At 37.3% G+C, this 18,545-nt stretch overlaps 1 protein-coding gene across 1 annotated transcript in view; it reads right to left on the reverse strand.

Moving 5' to 3' along the window:
- TMEM63A (transmembrane protein 63A) overlaps positions 1-18,545 on the reverse strand; it is a 43,864-nt gene that overhangs the window by 3,903 nt on the left and 21,416 nt on the right. The window contains exons 10-20 of the mRNA XM_070949503.1: positions 16,458-16,538; positions 14,915-15,038; positions 14,397-14,530; positions 13,569-13,706; positions 12,619-12,772; positions 11,820-11,926; positions 8,429-8,515; positions 6,975-7,034; positions 4,997-5,159; positions 3,641-3,746; positions 478-645 (exon numbers count right to left, since the gene is read on the reverse strand). Of these exons, the coding sequence (XP_070805604.1) occupies positions 478-645; positions 3,641-3,746; positions 4,997-5,159; positions 6,975-7,034; positions 8,429-8,515; positions 11,820-11,926; positions 12,619-12,772; positions 13,569-13,706; positions 14,397-14,530; positions 14,915-15,038; positions 16,458-16,538 (1,322 nt within the window). The remainder of the gene's footprint in view (positions 1-477; positions 646-3,640; positions 3,747-4,996; positions 5,160-6,974; positions 7,035-8,428; positions 8,516-11,819; positions 11,927-12,618; positions 12,773-13,568; positions 13,707-14,396; positions 14,531-14,914; positions 15,039-16,457; positions 16,539-18,545) is intronic.

Below are 18,545 nucleotides of genomic sequence, written 5' to 3' on the forward strand. Positions count from 1 at the left end.
TGAAGTGGATATAGTGTCTCTTCTTCCTTTTCCCCATTCTTAAATCCCAGATTAAAAATTATTAAGTTATAACTGGAGCAGCAGATAGGTGACCTCTCAGGCAATACAGTTTTAAAAATTAGAAATGGAGAGTAAAACTACTAAAATAGAAGAATAAAAATGGAGAGCATACACTCAGAGCTCCTCACCCATCTCTATCTTGCACTCCATCTTATGCAGAAGATATTGGTAAGCCATTTTTGAAAAATGTTGCCAGAAAAAACTACATGGGCTTGCTGCTGCATTGACTCCAAGGACCACAGCAACAAAAACCACTCCTTTGGTTACTCCTGTGTCTTTACATTTTAGGATATTGTTCTCCTCGGCTCTTATCCAAATGTATTATCAGTGGATTAACAGAATACCCATGATACATAATGTAACATATTTATCTGCTGCAATGTCTGCATTCTTTTTTGGAGAAGCAGAGATATTTACCTAATCTTAAAAGTGAGAAGAAAAACAGCCAGAAAAGGCAGAGGATGGGAGCTGCTAATGCCTGACTCACAGCTGCAATATGAATCTGCTTCTCTAGTTTGGTAGGAAGGTATGCATAATAGAGGTTGTAGCGATCAACGGTATGTTTCAGCAATAGATAAATTAACCCTGAAAATAAGAAAAATATGACAGAATTACTAAGAATGACTATAAAAAAGTTTAGCAAAAATTTATATCAACATCCAAAAAACTCCCTCAACTCATCCTCCACTCCTAGTGATAAAATAAGTCTAAAAAATTAACACAAAGGTATAATGAATGGTTATAACATTTTCTTGTTTTCTTAACATGTATTATTATTTAAAACTCAGTATGTTGCACATAAATAGTGCACAATGTTAAAATGCAATTTAACAACTAATGCAAAAAACTGACACCCTGGGTATCTTTCCTTACTATCTACACAAGCATTACAGACAGCTTTTAAATATAAGTTCCCACTATCTATGGCATGCTGTTGAGATGTTCTGAGTATGGGAATAAAATATGAGTGCTAGATGTAATACACTAGAAGGTTTAAAAAGGTAAAATCAACTTTTTATTAATAGCACTTAAAAAGGGCATTTTTGTCTCCTAAAGCCCTGTCAAAATCAAACTCCAGGCCGATGGCAAAGATTGCCTGCAATACTGAATTCTAACCACTACACCATCAAATGCTATTGTTAAATATTTAAAACCCCCAACTTCTTTCAGATAACTTAAAACATAACTGTTTAATGTAAAATGATAAGTGATATTCTCTTTTTCTATCAATGGAACTACTAGATATGGCTTCAGATTCATGGATGTTGGTAAGCAGACTCATTCCATTTCTCTTATGTAGATTTATTTATTTTATTTTATTTTATTTATTATTTTATTTATTATTTTATTTTATTATTTTATTTTATTTTATTTTATTTTATTATTATTTTATTTTATTATTATTTTATTTTATTTTATTTTATTATTTTATTTATTTTATTATATTTTATTTTATTTTATTAAATTTTTATACCGTCCTTCTGCTGCTGGACTCAGGTGCACAGCCCAGAATAAAAAACATCCCAATACAAAATTTTAAATTTAATACAAAAAATACAAAATACAAAATACAAATACAAAATACAAAATACAAATACAAAATTTTAAATTTTAAAAGAATTAAACAAATTTTGGCCCAAAATTTAAAACCTCCCGACTAAAATCCATTTACAATTAAAAATATCTAAGGGGGGGAGTGGGTTACACCAGCCCAGCTTGATGAAATAGAAAAGTTTTGAGGGCACGGCGAAAAGCACGGAGATCTGGTATCCTATGTATCTCCGGGGGCAGGTCGTTCCAGAGGGCAGGTGCTGCCACAGAGAAGGCCCTCCCCCTGGGGGTCGCCAGCCGACATTGCCTGGCTGACGGCACCCTGAGGAGTCCTTCTCTGTGGGAGCGAACTGGCCGGTGGGAGGTTATCGGTGGCAGAATGCGGTCCTGTAAGTACCCAGGCCCAATGCCATGGAGCGCTTTAAAGGTGGTAACCAACACCTTGAAGCGCACCCGGAAGACCACCGGAAGCCAATGCAGCTCGCGCAGGGGGGGGTGTCACATGGGAGCGCCCCATCGCTCCCATAATCCCCCGCGCGGCCGCATTCTGCACCAGTTGGAGCCTCCGGGTGCTCAAGGGGAGCCCCATGTAGAGAGCATTGCAGTAGTCCAGGCGGGAAGTGACGAGTGCCTAAGTGACTGTGCGTAAGGAGTCCCGATCCAGAAACGGACGCAACTGGCAAATCAGGCGAACCTGATAAAAAGCCCCCCTGGCCACGGCCATCATATGCTCTTCTAAAGACAGGCGTGCATCCAGGAGGACACCCAAGTTGTGAGCCCTCTCCGTGGGGGCCAGTAACTTGCCCCCAATAGCCAGCGATGGCACCAGCTGGCTATATCGGGACGCCGGAAGCCACAGCCACTCGGTCTTGGAATGGTTGAGTCGAAGCCTGTTTCTCCCCATCCAGACCCGCACGGCCTCTAGGCACCAGGACATCACTTCAAAGGCATCGTTGGGATGGCCTGGGGTGGAGATGTACAACTGAGTATCGTCAGCATACTGATGGAACTCCACCCCAAAACCACGGCTGATCTCGCCCAGCGGCTTCACATAAATGTTGAACAGGAGGGGTGAGAGGACTGACCCCTGCGGCACCCCACAAACAAGGTGCCTCGGGGTCGACCTCTGCCCCCGTCAACACCGACTGCGACTGGTCAGAGAGATAGGAGGAGAACCACCGTAAGACGGTGCCCCCCACCCCGAACCCCTCCAACTGGCGCAGCATGATACCATGGTCGATGGTATCAAAAGCCGCTGAGAGATCTAACAGGACTAGGATAGAGGAACAACCCCTATCCCGAGCCCTCCAGAGATCATCCACCAACGCGACCAATGCTGTTTCCGTGCTGTGCCCAGGCCTGAAGCCGGACTGGAGTGGATCTAGATAAGACAGCTTCATCCAGGTACCAAGGAAGCTGTTGTGCCACCACACTCTCAACAACCTTCGCCACAAAGCGAAGGTTGGAGACTGGACGGTAGTTAGCCAAAACAGCCGGATCCAGAGAGGGCTTCTTGAGGAGGGGGCCTCACCACCGCCTCTTTCAAGGCAGATGGCAAGACACCCTCACTCAAAGAAGCGTTAATAATCCCCTGGAGCCAGCCTCGCATAACCTCCCGGGAGGCCAGCACCAACCAGGAGGGACACGGGTCCAATAAAAATGTGGTCGCGTTCAGCCGTCCCAGTATCCTGTCCATGTCCTCGGGAGCGACAGGGTCGAACTCTTCCCAAATGACATTCTCAAGACCGGCCTCCATCATCCCATCTGTATCCACCCAGTCAGAGACCAAGCCTTCCCGAATCTGAGTGATTTGATGCCCTAAATCTCTTTTTCTTTTTTGCAAGGCTTCCTACCAAACTTAGACTAAACAGCCTTTTAAGCATCTTTGCAATGAAATATTCACTTCATCTAAAACAAAAGGATAAAAGTATTAAGTAATTAATGCATTCATTTCAATGTTATTTCCAAGCCAAGTATCTGGCACTTCAGTTTGCCCCAAAATACAATCCCAATTAATTTATCAACTTACCAAATGGGACAATAATAGGACAGGTAATACTGTATGCCATGATGACTGTGAATACACATAACATCCCAGCATACATTGCTCCAAATTCAAATTGATAAGCTTGTTCCTACAAGGAAATCAAAATACATTAAGCATGAAAATAGCTTACATAAATTTCTAAGGAAACTGGTTTTTGCAAATCTACATCAACGCCAGAAACAATCAATTCCTCACTTATATAATTATATGCGAAATCTAGGCTTGTAATAAAAATTTCAGATTCAGATGGGAACATTTTGTACATACTGCAACATCCCCCCGACTTCAGGAACTAAACATTGCTTGCACAGATACCATTTCATGGGCAAAGGCTGATTCCTCATATCCTAAATTTATTAGGCCATCATTGCTCAGGAAAGTCACAATGGTGGTGGTGATCTCTCTTTAATAGTGGCTATACCCAGCTCTTACACTGAAGAGGCTCTTGAAGAACCAATTAAACATTATGGCGGTAACAGTTGAGAAGCTCATTGTCCAAACAGAATGGCACATAGCATCTGGAATCCTTCACTGTAAAATTTGACAACAGAACGCTGGATCTCCCTATTTGCATATCTTTAGCTATGAATCTCAGTTGGCTACTATTCCAAATGTAGCCATTACTTATTCTACTAGGAGGGTGGCTAATCTGACCATTCTGTCAAGACAGCAATACGTCCTTAGGAGATAATATTCAGGATGGCCACACTGTCTGTATATTTCTTAATTGTTCTATATAATGTATTTTTGCTTTAGCTGAAGCTTTTTCTGTGAGAAGGTGCCTGAAAGGATGGTTCCTTCCTTAGCTGCATGTCACATTCAGCATGTTCCTCTCCCATGATAAATATGAAGACCACTCTGATTTGCCTGCTGTGAAGGGTACCCTCCACCACAATAGGAAAGTGAAATGTTAGCATTTATCGTACAATTTTCTTTCTACAATGGATGATTGGCATCCAGCTGTCCTTGAACTAAGTATTGCTTATGGTATGGAAGCCAGGGGAGGATATATCATTGTATGTTCTTTCTGTGAGTAGGTTACTGTTGCTGTTATTCATTTTTCTATCTTTAAGTGACATAGCTAGGAGCTGATGCATCCTGCCATAACTATATATAAAGTTCTGTCTTCTGGTTTAAGTGGAAAGAACAAATTCAGTAAAGGATATCTTCTACCCAGTAATAATAATAAGCTTTCTTGGTAAGTAGTGATGTTTCATGCACTACTAAGAGGTCAAAGAGTCTCAGAATGAAGGGCAGCAAACCCAATGGGTAGAGATGTAAACACTCTAATGGAAGAATTAAATATAAAATGTGTTATATGATAGAAAGATTTCATACCTGCTTAACATTTCTCCTCTCAGCAGAAGATTTAGCCATCATCATGCGAATGGTGTACATCATAAGGCCTGGGAAACGCAACAGTTGTGTTCCATTGCCAATAAAAGCTGAGGCAATTACATAGTTCACAAAGAAAGCTCCCTGATCAGGCAAAAAGACACACCTGCAATGAAAAAAATAGGCATGTAATCTAATCTCCTTTTCACCCATCTGGAGACTATGGTGAAAAGTGAGCATTTTCTTTCTCTCCTGCACATCTGCCTTGAATAGAAGCAGTGAAAACAGGAACCAGTATTGTCTTCGATGTCCACTCACAACAGGGGTGGATTCTACTTACCTTTACTACCGGTTCACAATGGGGCCGCGCACGCTTGCTTTGCTTGCACACATGTGCGCTCTTCTGAGCATGCACAGAAGCAATCTGATGACGTCGGGGTCGATGGGCGGAGCCTCCCGCCAGTTTTACTACCAGTTCTATAGAACCGTGCGAACTGGGGGCAACCCACCACTGACTCACAATATATGAAATCAATCCAGCAATGATTTGCACACACACTCATAGTTTTGCCACATACTCTTTTATTTTACGACAACTGGAAGAATTTTGAAATACAAAAAAGTGATGAACTTTAAAAATACTGCAAATTCCTCTGAAGACAAAGGAAGTTCTCAGTCAAACTTGGAAAAAACAAAGTATTTTTTTCCAATGCTTTTCTGCTGTGAATGAGATTCGCAGAGGCTTAAGGTACCTGTTTTGCTTTTGTAAGGCTTAATGTAAGTATTTTTCTCCTTACCACTCATGCCTCCTCAAAAAAGTTGAGCCTTGATAGTACAGGGGTTTAGTGCACCCTGTTATTAACACAGCTGCCTGCAATTTCTGCTGGTTCGAATCTCTCCAAGGCTCAAGGTTGACTCAGCCTTCCATCCTTTCTAAGGTAGGTGAAATGAGGACCCAGTTTGTGGGGGCAATAAGCTGACTTTGTATAAAATATACAAAAGAATGAAGGCTATTGCTTAACGCATTGTAAGCTGCCCTGAGTCTCCGGAGAAGGGCGGCATATAAATCAAATTAAAAAAAAAAAAAAAAGTTGCCCTGACTCATTCTGAGGAGTCAGTAGTTCTCATGGCCTATGAAATATATTCCAGAAGGTATCAGTCAAGGGTGAACATCATAGTAAATAAAATCTATTGATTAATTACATTGATGTCCCATACACATAGCAGCCCTTTCTCCAATTTTTCCCCACAGCTTAGATAGACTGGGTTGACACAGAATGACCAGCCCAAAGTCATACCGTGATTTTTAAATCCTTGTCAAGATATCAGTGGCTTGAGCCTTGAACATCTCTGATAGATGACTGCACGTGATGTACTTGGAGCCAATGGCTGCACTAAAAACAGAAAGACTGCAGTGACTGGAACAATGGTTCTAAGTAGAAGAGACAACCTATAAGTGTGGATAGCTCCACTTTTTCTGGGGTTTTAGGATAAGTTTAAGAGGCATTTTAATTTTTAGAAAGCGATATTAAACTTTCTCCATCAACACTCCTTCTAAAGTTGCATAAAAGCCATACAGCGCTTGTACAGCTCTTTGGCTTCTTTATTTATTTATTTATTTATTTATTTATTTATTTATTTATTTATTTATTTATTTATTTATTTATTCATTCATTCATTATTTATTTATTTATTTATTTATTTATTTATTTATTTATAAACAATGCCTTCCTTTTCAATGGAATAACTTTAGGTCACACTTTTGGGGAGCAGCGCTCCTGAAGACACAAGGAGCAATGTTTACTAGTTATTCAAAATCATTTCCCAAGACAAACAAATTATCACATAAGAATCTTCATATTCAGTTCTTCCCACTGGGTGGTATCAATTTATGATTAATAAATAAAATAGTAACTGAAGACATGTTTGCATATCCTGGGTCAGTTAGAAAAAGGATGAAAGCTTCTTTTTAGATACTTACTCTAATCTAACTCTAGATTCAGATGCTTTATCAAATACCCAGCGAAAGAAGAAATCCAGACTGAAAGAAATATTTGGTGTTAATTTCTTCAATTTACTACAACATCAAACAGAAAAGAAAAATTTGAGTACAATAAATTTAATAGTTTCAAATAACTTGCATATAATTTCACTGTCTATCCCCACACATATTATGAAAACATAAGAGTTATTAAAAAAAACCCCAAGCTATAGATGGTCCATGTTTAACAATCATTTGTTCAGCCACTATTTAAACTTTTGACAGCACTGAATGAGTGGTACTTATCAGTCCTCAGAATTTCAGCCATCACAATATTCTTTGGTCACCATATGCAATCTTCTTTGTTGGTTTTCGACAAGTAAAGTTATTGGGGAAACCAGCAGGAAGTTGCAAGTGATGAGCACATGACATCCTCACTTAACCACTCACAGGGATTCACTTAACAATGGCAATTGGGATTGCTAGAATTGCTGTCACTAAGCAGCGCAATCATGTAACAATTGAGCTTTACAACAGAGAACTCCTGTATCGTGTTTCTTTTGAACTTTTTAGCCAATTAAAATCAATTATAATGTGTTTAATTTTAAAATGAAATAGGTTTTGAATAAAATCCAATGAAATTCTGCTCTTGGTGGAATTATTCAAATGGTGTAAAAAGTAAAACTAACAAAATTTTGTCCCTGTCCTACTGTCCCCATTTATTGGTATCTATTTCCTGTATTCATAATCATGTTTATACTTATATCTGTTATCTTATACATGCTTGACAAATAAATAAATAAAATAAAATAAATAAATCTCCTCCCCTCCCCAAGATGGACATGACAAAAAAATCGATTAGGGCTGAAGGCTCACTGGAACAGGACTAACAGTGACCTTTGAAATGCCATGAGTGTTTAGAAATTATTCCCCTGTCCCTGTATCTGTATCCCTGGAAAAGGAAAAAAAACTATTGGGTGAAATGTAAGATGGTTATGTTGCTATAGTTCCATAGCTCCTAACAGAGCCTAGAAGTTTATGAATGAATTGTCCACTCACTATATTACACCCAGAGAAGATTTCTAAGGTGTGGGAAAGCTGTAGAAGAAAAAGGCAAGCCCCTTGGGCAAATTCTGAATTTCACCAGCAAGAAGACATAGATATATAAACAACAGACAGAGACCAAAATGTGATAAGCAAGTGAAAAGAATTCTACCTTTCAAACACTTAAATGTAGAGAGTTGCTGATTATTTTTACATGGTTTATGTAAATTTTGTACTGCAAAGAGGAAGTAAAACATGAAGAAAAAAATAATTAGGAAGAAAAAGAAATTATTTCTTTGGCATGGCAAAGATTGTTTCAGATATTTAAAGGCTGCAATTTTTTAAAAAAAATTGAAAAGAAAAGAAACCCTGTCATACTCAGAGAGCTAGAATTTTACAGTAGCCTTTACCTAGTCAAACCAAGCGAAGGTAATATTAGTACCATGAAGATCAAAAATGAGTAAATCTTGTGCATCATTGTTCTGTTTTCATCAGACCTATTAAAAAAGAAGAAAATGATTGATTAATAGTTGCATGTTGTCAAACGTTATTAAGTTTGATACGGTAGTTACAAATGAAAATGCTTAAAATTAAAATTTGGAAATAAATTGATTTTGGATTACTCTGGAGTTTGTTACACTGACTGTTTTTACACTGGGTTCTGTCAGCTCTACCTTAAAAAAAATCCTTTAGTGCAAGCATCCATAAGTCAAATACTGAACTGGATCCAACAGCTATACAATAAATATTATTTGCTCAATCATTTAGTTGACTGCTTTCAGTGAAAAGCCAATATGTTAAATATAAAAATAATTTGTTTATTTATGATCCAAGACCAAGTCACAAAATTTAAAATACAGCACATCTCCTGGATAGGAAGGATCTACTCACAGTCACTCACACCCTGGTCATCTCCCATTTGGATTCTATAGTGCACTCTACATGGGGCTGCTTTTGAGAAGTACCTGAAAGCTTCAGCCTGTACATAATATAGCGGCACAGACACTTATGTGTGGCCCTAGAACAAGGGTCAGCAACCTGCGGCTCTGGAGCTGCATGTGGCTCTTTCACCACTCTGCTGAGGCTCCCTGTCACTCAAAATATGTGTCACAACCACCAATGTGCGAAACCTGCCGACATGCAATTTATTGAGCTTTTCAACCCCCAGTAGGCCAACCATGGATAAATCCAAGAAAAGAAAAGTTTCAGAAGAAAACAAAACGATTAATTCAACTACATATATTAGTTTTGTGGCCGCTCAAAAAATAGCCAGGCACGGGAAGGGTTTTGTGGCTCCCGGTGTTTTCTTTTTTGTGGGAAACAGGTCCAAATGACTCTTTGAGTGTTTAAGGTTGCAGATCCCTGCCCTAGAACAAATAAGTAACACTTCAGCTCTGCGAGCTGCATTGGTTCCTAGTTTATTTTCACATCCAATTCAAGGTGCTGGTTTTGACTTTAGTTCTTTGACCAAACCCTTCAAGGCATGGGGCCAGATTATCTGATTATCTGTTCCTGATTACATCTGCCAATCCCATCAAGTCCGACAGAAGAAGTATGTTGCAGTTTCTGTCTTCTGAGGAGTTGCATCTAGTATAACCCAGAACTTGAATAATGCATTTTCACTATAATTTCTTCTCTTAACAGTCACTATATATTGATTTTAGATTTCTTTTCCAGCCAATTATACCATCTGTTCCATGTTTTGTAATAAATCGTTTCCATTGAATAAATGCATTATTCAATGTGTAGTAAGTATGTATATAATGTAGTGATTATATGAATTATATGAATAAGTATGTAACAAACAAAATGCATATGTATATAATTGGCTGAAGGATAAAATGGATATTAACAAAGATTCCGGTATTGGAAAGCTGTAAAAGTGTAACTAAGATTTTAAAGATGTAAATGTCGAATAAAAATAAATTAAAAAAAGAAAGAAAAAGAACTTGAGTCATTTCTGCTGTGGCGTCCACCCTGCGAAACATCATCCCCCACAAGGTGAGGCTGGCCCTCTCCAATTCACCAACTGTTAACGTTCCATAAGTCTCTCCAAACGTGGATGTGTTAACTGACCTGGGGAACTCAAGGCAATAGTGAGTTGTTTTGACCATAATGGAGCCCACAATTACTTGTGAGGCCGGTCTGGAGAAGTAAAACCATGACCAGTCTGGACAAGTAAAAACTGTTTCCAGCAAAAACATTGTAAATCACGATAAATCACGGTCACATGACTGCAGGGTGCTGCAAACGGCTGTAAATGTGGACTGGTTACTAAGCACCCAAAATTTGGTCTTGGACAATAAATAAACAAATAATTATAACAATTCCATCAATTGCAAAAGATCACATTGCTTGGATCTGACATATATTATGCTGATGCTGTTACATATGCACATACGGAGTACCGTATTTGCATACCCATCGCTGATTGGTCCAACTAGCGGAGGGAAAAATAAACCACTGTCAGTAGCTGGCTAAGTTGATGGAGCTCTTTAAAAAGAGAGCTCCAGCAGCCTGCCGGTGAGTCTGTTCTGATTGCGAGTCCACAATAAAGGTGCTGAATGACTGTTCACGTCCTTCCTCTTCATTGTGCCCCCTATCTAACACTGGTGACAAAGGTGGGATACTGAAGAGGACAAAGGTGGACAAAGAGCTGACCTCCATCTTGTGGCATCTGTGGCCATCTTATTGCAAGGGACAACCTCTGCAGCGGCCAACCCAAGATGACCACACAAACTTCACCCATACCCGCGCCATATCATCCAAAGATGGAAGAATGGCATATCTACATGGGTCGTTTCCAAAAGTTCCTGGAAGCCAACAACTACCAAGACCTCTCCGACAACAGGAAAAGGGCACTTTTCCACAGTTATTGCAGGAGTCCAGCGAAGAGACCTGGGAACCAAGGAAGAAGAGGCCGGGCGGAGTCCACCACACCCAGGGAGAAGTTCCAGGAGGTTTCTTTCGAGGATTAAGGAGCGGCAGCAGGCCTGACTGCACAGGTCACCGCTGCTGGAACAAGTGAACCGTGCAGGTCCGGGTGCACCCTCAAGCGCCCTGCCTACCTGCGTGACTACGTACATGTGTTTTAACATTTTTAAAGTTTTTAATGTTTTAATGTTTTTCTTTTTAACATTTTTATGGGATTGTTCGCATTGTTTTATTCTTTGTTGTAAGCCGCCCAGAGTCACTTGGGAGTTGGGCGGCATAGAAATGCGACAAAATAAATAATAAATAAATAAATACGTGCCTAGAACAAAGATGATTGGGTAAAAGCTTTCTAGGAGGGGAGGGGTGTTATGTATGCACATACGGAGTACCGTATTTGCATACCCGCCGCTGATTGGTCCATCTAGCAGCAGGAAAAATAAACCGCAGTCAGTAACCAGCTAGGCTGATGGAGCCCTTTAAAAAGAGCGCTCCGGCAGTCTGCTGGCAAGTCTGTTCTGATTGCGAGTCCACAATAAAGGTGCTGAATGACTGTCCGCATCCTGCCTCTTCATTGCACCCCCTATTTAACTGATACATTACGATATCCTAGGGTTTTGGGAAGAACTCAATACATATGAAGGCCAACACAAGCTAAAGAAATGGCAGCTGTGACTTTATTGTGAACAGAGAATAATACTTAATATAAATATTATTTTGTACTTTATATAAAGCTAAAATCAGAGCTGTGCAAAAGAAGAATGTGGGAAAAGTAGACATTACTACAAATTCTGAATATTATCCCTTGCCTTTCCTATCTTTTAAATCCTCCAATGTAATTTGATGAGCCAAAACAAAGAGTCTTCTTACTTTGACCAGTGTGATTCAAACACTGTTGAATAATAGACGATGGTTGGTAGCAAAGCTGTAAAGGACCACAAAAGGACTGTTGGGAAGAACTGACTAATAACAGGATTCTGGGGAAAGAATAGAGAGAAATATAACCAGTTCTATTTGTGCATTTACCACAAATGCAACCAAGCCAAACATATTTATTATATCAGCTTAACAACCACTGAAATAAAATTGGTCTTATGAAAAGAATAATGATAGCAGATAGGATTTGGAAAGAGATCAAAATCTCTTAGCAGCTTAATCCAAAAACAAAGATTTCATTTTAAAAAACCCTGGTAATTACCATTTCCAAACAAGACCCTTTAAAACAAGATGAACAACTTTTAGTGGCAAGGAACTGACATGACTAATTCTTGACATGTCTAAGGGCTAAGATTGGCATGATGCAAAGTGAATGATGCTGGGAATGTCTCCTTTTTGGGAAGGCAGAATTTTAATTGATGTTCAATTGTCCTTACTGAGGATATAATTTTGTGTTTCCTATCACAACACGACAGAAGAATGAATTCTGGCAGTAACACAGAAAATGTACCAGGGAACACAACTATAGGACTTAAAGGATGAAGGTTGCTTGCCTATATTTGAGAAATACGTGTCAGTGTTTATTAAATGTGGTTGTATTTCACCTTATCTATATTTTCTTTGCTTTACATAACTTAGAATGGTAGTTAAGTTTAACCTCAGAGCTAAATCTTTTATGAGAACATAAAGAAGCAGAGATGATTAAAATCAGATATAGTGCATTATTACTCACATTAAGATATTGAATTGGTTTGGTTACATTGAACTTGTCCATTGTTGAAATGATGATGGAAGGGGTTGTCAAGAAAAAGAGACCAACAAAAAGGAGTAAATTGATAAAAAGCCATCTACCCCACCAATCCCGTCCTTGAATTGAGAGATTATTCCTGTCAAGCAAAAATAGAGAAGCAGTAACAGCGCTTATTTTCCAAACTGGTATTAAGAATATGATCTGTCTTGTTCAAAATAAAAATATGTAAAAATGAGAAAGTTAGTGGTTATCTTGAAGTGGAGATTAAATGGACAAGAGATTGCTTATGCCTTTCCCTGGCCTGCTGCCTCCCCGAGTGCAACCTAATAATCTACCCCAACCTCCCCAGTGTTTCTTCACAATGTAGCATTTGTTTGCCTTTACTGAAGAATTCAGCAGGGTCCCCACTGTAATAACTTTTACTAAGAAGTGATAGAACTCTGATAAAAATTCCTCTATCTCTGGAACAGAGCTTGTTTCAAACGAGAGACAAATTCTTATGATCATCTAGATTCATGAATAAAAATTGGCTAGATTTTTTTCACAATAGTTTAAAATAAGGATTGAATGTTCAGTCTTGACTGTAAGACATGTGTATTGTTCAAGTAGAACATAGAAGTCCTGCAAAATACAGTGGTGTTTAAAAGTTTGTGAAACTTTTGAATTTTCAATATTTTAAGCAACACTGTACCTTAAACCATTTATAAAACTGTGCATCAAATTAGTTTATATTTTTAGTCTGGATATCAATGCAATTGTTTTGAGATTGTATTTTCAAGATGCTCTATCAATTTCTGGCCTCATAATTAAATAATCTGACAATAATATAGACGATAGCTAAGATAAATTTCATTCATCTTCTGGAAAAAAAAATGGTATCGAATTTCATTTCTTTTACACATGAAATAAGAGGGGAAAATAAGATACATTACCAACAAATATCCTGAGGATATGTAGCGTATTTAATATTCCATTTGGAAATCTGAAGATCTTTGCTATAGGTTGATGGTTGAGGTTCTCCTCTGCACTTAAAGCCTTGACATTTACAGACGTTGTAATCTTTGAGAATGCTACAGTAAAATTAAGCATTTTAGCTTTTATGGTTGACTCAGCATACAAGACTGCACATAAAAGGTTGTCCTCAATTTTATGACTGTTTTTACAGCAGGCATTAAGTGAATCATGCAGTCAGAATCCATTCCCCCAAATGGGTGTTTTTTGCTGAAAACCAGCAAAAGATATTGTAAATTTTATGTGATTGTGGGATGCTGCAATCAATTATAAATGAGAACCAGCTTTAAAACACACAAAATGTGGTCATAAGGCCGTGGGGGGAGGGGGGACAGTGCAACATTTTATGACAGCCAGAAGTGCTTTTTGAGTCATAAAGCACTTTTCTCAAGTTTGTTGTAAGTCAAAAACACACAAATAAAGCATATTATAATAAAATGTTTATACTATTACTATCTGAAAGATGCAATGATTGATCTATTCAAAGCAATGTAGTCCAATCAAGAGATCCATTTTACTAATCAATGGTATATATACATACACTCACAGATGCCTTTTAATAGGATTTCTGTGTTGAGGGATCCAATCTGGGTTGGTCACCGGGACCATCACCAGGATTTCTATACATTGCCTTCAAATAGGATTTAATAGAACTGCTTTGAATTGGAAGTAATCGTAGGAATAGACTAATGTTTCAATTCATTTAAAATAATTAATAGTAATAATAAAATTTAAAAATACACACTCACAGAGAGGCCATGGTTATCCTCTGGAATGTTACGAAAGCCATTCCCAATGGCTTATCACAAATTAGTTTCTCTTCTTTCAAGTATTCTTCTATATATTTTTGGGAAACTCCAGTATAGTAATCTATAGCATCTTCCTGTTGAAAAGCAGAGTGCTGTTACATTTTAATATTCAAGTATTTATATATAATTCTATTTCACTGTTCCATTTGTTTCTTTTTATTTTCCTTCCCTAGATGTCAAGTAGTTTCACATGCAATTATTTCAGTAATAATAAATCAAACTTCTAAAAAAAAAGTTACCATCTAAGTGTATTTAAAAAAAAAAGCATGACAAATATTAGGGAATATAAATCATTTAACTGCATCTGATTCAATTTCTGAGGAGAATGAACTTACGAAAGCAGTTCTGTTTTAAATTCTTATTAGTCTTTTCCTAAAAAGCAAGTATGGCAAACCTTACCTAATTTTAAACATTGCAATGATTTAACATTTTAACTAAGAAACACAACAGTTTCTTACCCTTTCACATCCTCTGATGTTACAGAAAAAGAACTGACCACATGGCTTTGTATTTATGCGATACCTTTTACCAGTGTGCTCAAAAGCTTGGGTATAATAAGCCATGTTCTTCTCTGCCTTTTTTCTGGTATAAACACATACATAAATGTGATAAGACAAGGAATTTGTTATTAAAATGAAGTGTATATCTAAAATATGTACTCATTTTCACAAATAATTTTCACATGATAGGCAATATACTTAAGTGGATAACACATATCATAGGTATTCCAAATATTTCTACTTCTTTAATTATGCAGGCTTAATCATATGGATACTATTTATATAAGATTCACTTTTAAGCTTTGCAGTTAATTCTGTTAATTAGAGGAACCTAATTAGGTAAGAAAAACCTTCAAAGTCCTTATAGTAATAGTTTTTGAAAGGATGTACACTTTTATCGAATTAGAAATTATTAAGAGATCATCTTTAATATTATAAAGTGTGCTTAAACATTTGGAGTCTTAAACAGGGTCTTTTACAGGACACCAACGAAAGCAACTCTCTTCAAAATTCAGGATTCAAAATAATCAAACAATAAATTAAAATACAACCTTAGATTCTTGTTTAAAACAGCACTGGATTTAATGGACCAAAAAATGGAGAAGAAAATTACAGTGACTTAGGTAGGGTGTGAAATGGACATTTTGCTCCAGACCTCACATAATGTTTAAAAAGGCATTCTTTACATTATTGTCTCAGACATACTGTTAATAACAGCATCTTAATGAAACATCTAATTGTTCCATCAGCCATTTCTTGGACAAAGTATTTGCCTTCCAAGTGTCCAAAGTCCAGGAACAACAATGGCATTTGGTACAATTGAAAATTGTAAACACCCTTCTTTCATCTCCGTTTCCTGCATCTGCTACCTAGAACCATATTTAAATCAGCCCTAGCAGCCTGGATGAGGAAATTCTGTCCTTTGAAATATCTGAGAGGAGCATCCACTTAGTGTTGCATCATTTTCTCAGAAATCTGCAAACAAAGCTGTAGGCAACATCATAAACTTGGGATGAAGTCTGCAAATATTGACTTTCTCAAATAATTTGCTTATTTTTGTTACTTTTGAAACATAGTGTATTGCATCTTAGTCAGCAAGCAGAATATAAACCCTTTAAATAAATATGGTAAGATGAGAAAAAAATTAACCAGTTTTATTCACCAAACTCCTTAAGTGATCAGGCTATCTTGTATCTAAATAAATTCAGTACACACAATGCAGCATCCCCAATAGGTGCACTTCCTTGGAATTTCTCAGAGCAAGTGTCAAAATGTATGAATTATTTCACTGAGAGAATCAGACATTTAACAAATGAGATCACTCTACTGTGATCTACTATGACATCCTACCAATTTGTTCTCTATTGAGTATTTGTGCATGTACAGTATTTAATAAATTTTACAGCACGGCTTTCAATATTTATGATAATGGCATAGAAAGCCTATTGTAGTTAACATATTTTATACTTAAACTAAGATGCTTTCTCCATAATACAGGTACCTTTCATCGGACAGATATGTGAGTTTGGCTACATCATAACACAACTGCACCTCCTGCACAATGCAAGTTGGATATGCCTCTCTGCAAAAAGAAAAAAAATAGCTAAGTTACTACAGATTAGTTATAGGAGGATAAGCAAAATTTCAAAATAATATGCTTATAATACAAAATTAGCCTCAAGCCCATTTTGAACAGGATCAAATCTGACATATTTCAGAATAGGTTTACTGTCATCTGCTACCATTGCCAGCTCTGTGAAACCTTACCTGCTCGCAGAAATAGTAAATGAGAGGACAATGCCCCTCAGAAATTGCAATGGTGGAATTTGGCTCTAATTATGCTACGGATTATATTACTAGGATTGATTTCCTAGGGCAGCATTTTTCAACCCAGTGTCTTCCATCTGCACTGTACTACATTTCCCAAGATTTCAAATCAGTCCAATTAAAACCCATTGTGAATTATGGGAATTGCAATTCACAAATATGGAGGGCCATGGGTTAAGGAAAACTTGTGGAATTATTTCAAATCATTTTATCAAAATCATTACCAAAATTGAAAAAGGAAGGGTTGGTTCACCACTAATATTATTGCATAGGTGTAACACTGAGAACTATATCCTTCCTTACAGCACGACCATATCTACACCATCAATAATTATACCTGCCACGCGAAAATTATAAAACAATCTTAAACAATATTGTTGCCAGCCCAGAACAAGAGCAAATTACTACTAGCATAGAACCATTTTCATTGCAGCATAAAACCATCTTCTCAAATGTTATGTATGTTATCCACTGTCATTACTCAAGCACTAGAAACATTTCTTCTGCTTCCATTATTAACTCTTGTTATTTTTCAATTATACAAATTGTTTGACATAGATTTATGTCAAGATACAGCATCTCACACCTTTCCTTAGGCTACGAAACTGCTTTTCTCAGACTACATCTGAGGTACCTAAAGAATGATTAATCTTCTCCAGTTCCAAAAATGTAGATAATTTTTATTTAAATGAGGAATCCCATGACTTGATTATCCATGACTGCCTCAGTATAGTAGACACCAAGATATCAGATAGAACATGTATAACGTTAACTAATGTTGAATCAAATACGAATACTCAGCTCTTCAAGCCAATTTCTTTTAAGAAAAATAATTTTGAGGTAAAAAGAGCCTTTTTAATGAATTCTTGTTTTCAGTCCTCTTTGGAAAGCATTCTAAAACTCTTAGTCTCTCTCCCGCCATCATATAGGCTCAGACAAATTGGATCTTTCTTTCGCTGAAAGAGCCTGGATTTATTTAACGTATCCCCTCAACGTTTAAATCTTAAAGGGAAGACTTGAACATAAACAAGAGGAAGAAACTGGCCTAAGGCATCAACAGAAATGCATAAAACTTGCAGAAAACAGTACAGCTCAGAACTATCTGCAGAAATGAAAATTGGATCAAAATGATGAAAGCAGTGTCCCATATACATTTTGCCCCTTTCATATCTTCATGAAACTTCATGACATCCTTACAAAAGAGGGAAAGCTTGCATTGCCACAACCTGACCTTCTTCCACAATTTGCCTTTCTTGCCTCCCTTTATAAGCATACAATATTTTATTCTTAATTCCAATCATAGATATATCTAAAGTAACATCAGTGTGTCTAGTTGAGCAACTTGATTTTCATTCCAAATTAGAGAGAAAATACTTCTAATGAGTTACGGAGGACATTTTAACTACTAATTCTATTCGTAACAAGAATACCAAATCTTGATCCCATTGATAATAATGGAAGAAATTCATATTTAGTAAAATTTGTTCCAAAATTTTCAATGTACAATATCAAAGCCTTCTTTGTGTCTAGGTGTTCCATATAATAGAGATTATATTGGGCCTGTTTCCTGGATGTGCTCCGGCAGGACAGTGGAATCAAGACGTGATATAGTCAATGAGATATTATTTTACTGCCAAGAGTTGAATGGGCTTGTTCTTGGCAAGTAATGTAGGATTTTATGTTTTGTTGATATTGAAGAAGGTGTGGTATGGGAATGAGAACTATAACCTTAGTATTAATTGCTGGCATAGTGAACATCTCA

Source organism: Pituophis catenifer, unplaced genomic scaffold, assembly GCF_029215685.1.
Source record: "Pituophis catenifer annectens isolate HBS135680 unplaced genomic scaffold, rPitCat1.0.hap2 SCAF_1, whole genome shotgun sequence".
NCBI lineage: Eukaryota > Metazoa > Chordata > Lepidosauria > Squamata > Colubridae > Pituophis > Pituophis catenifer.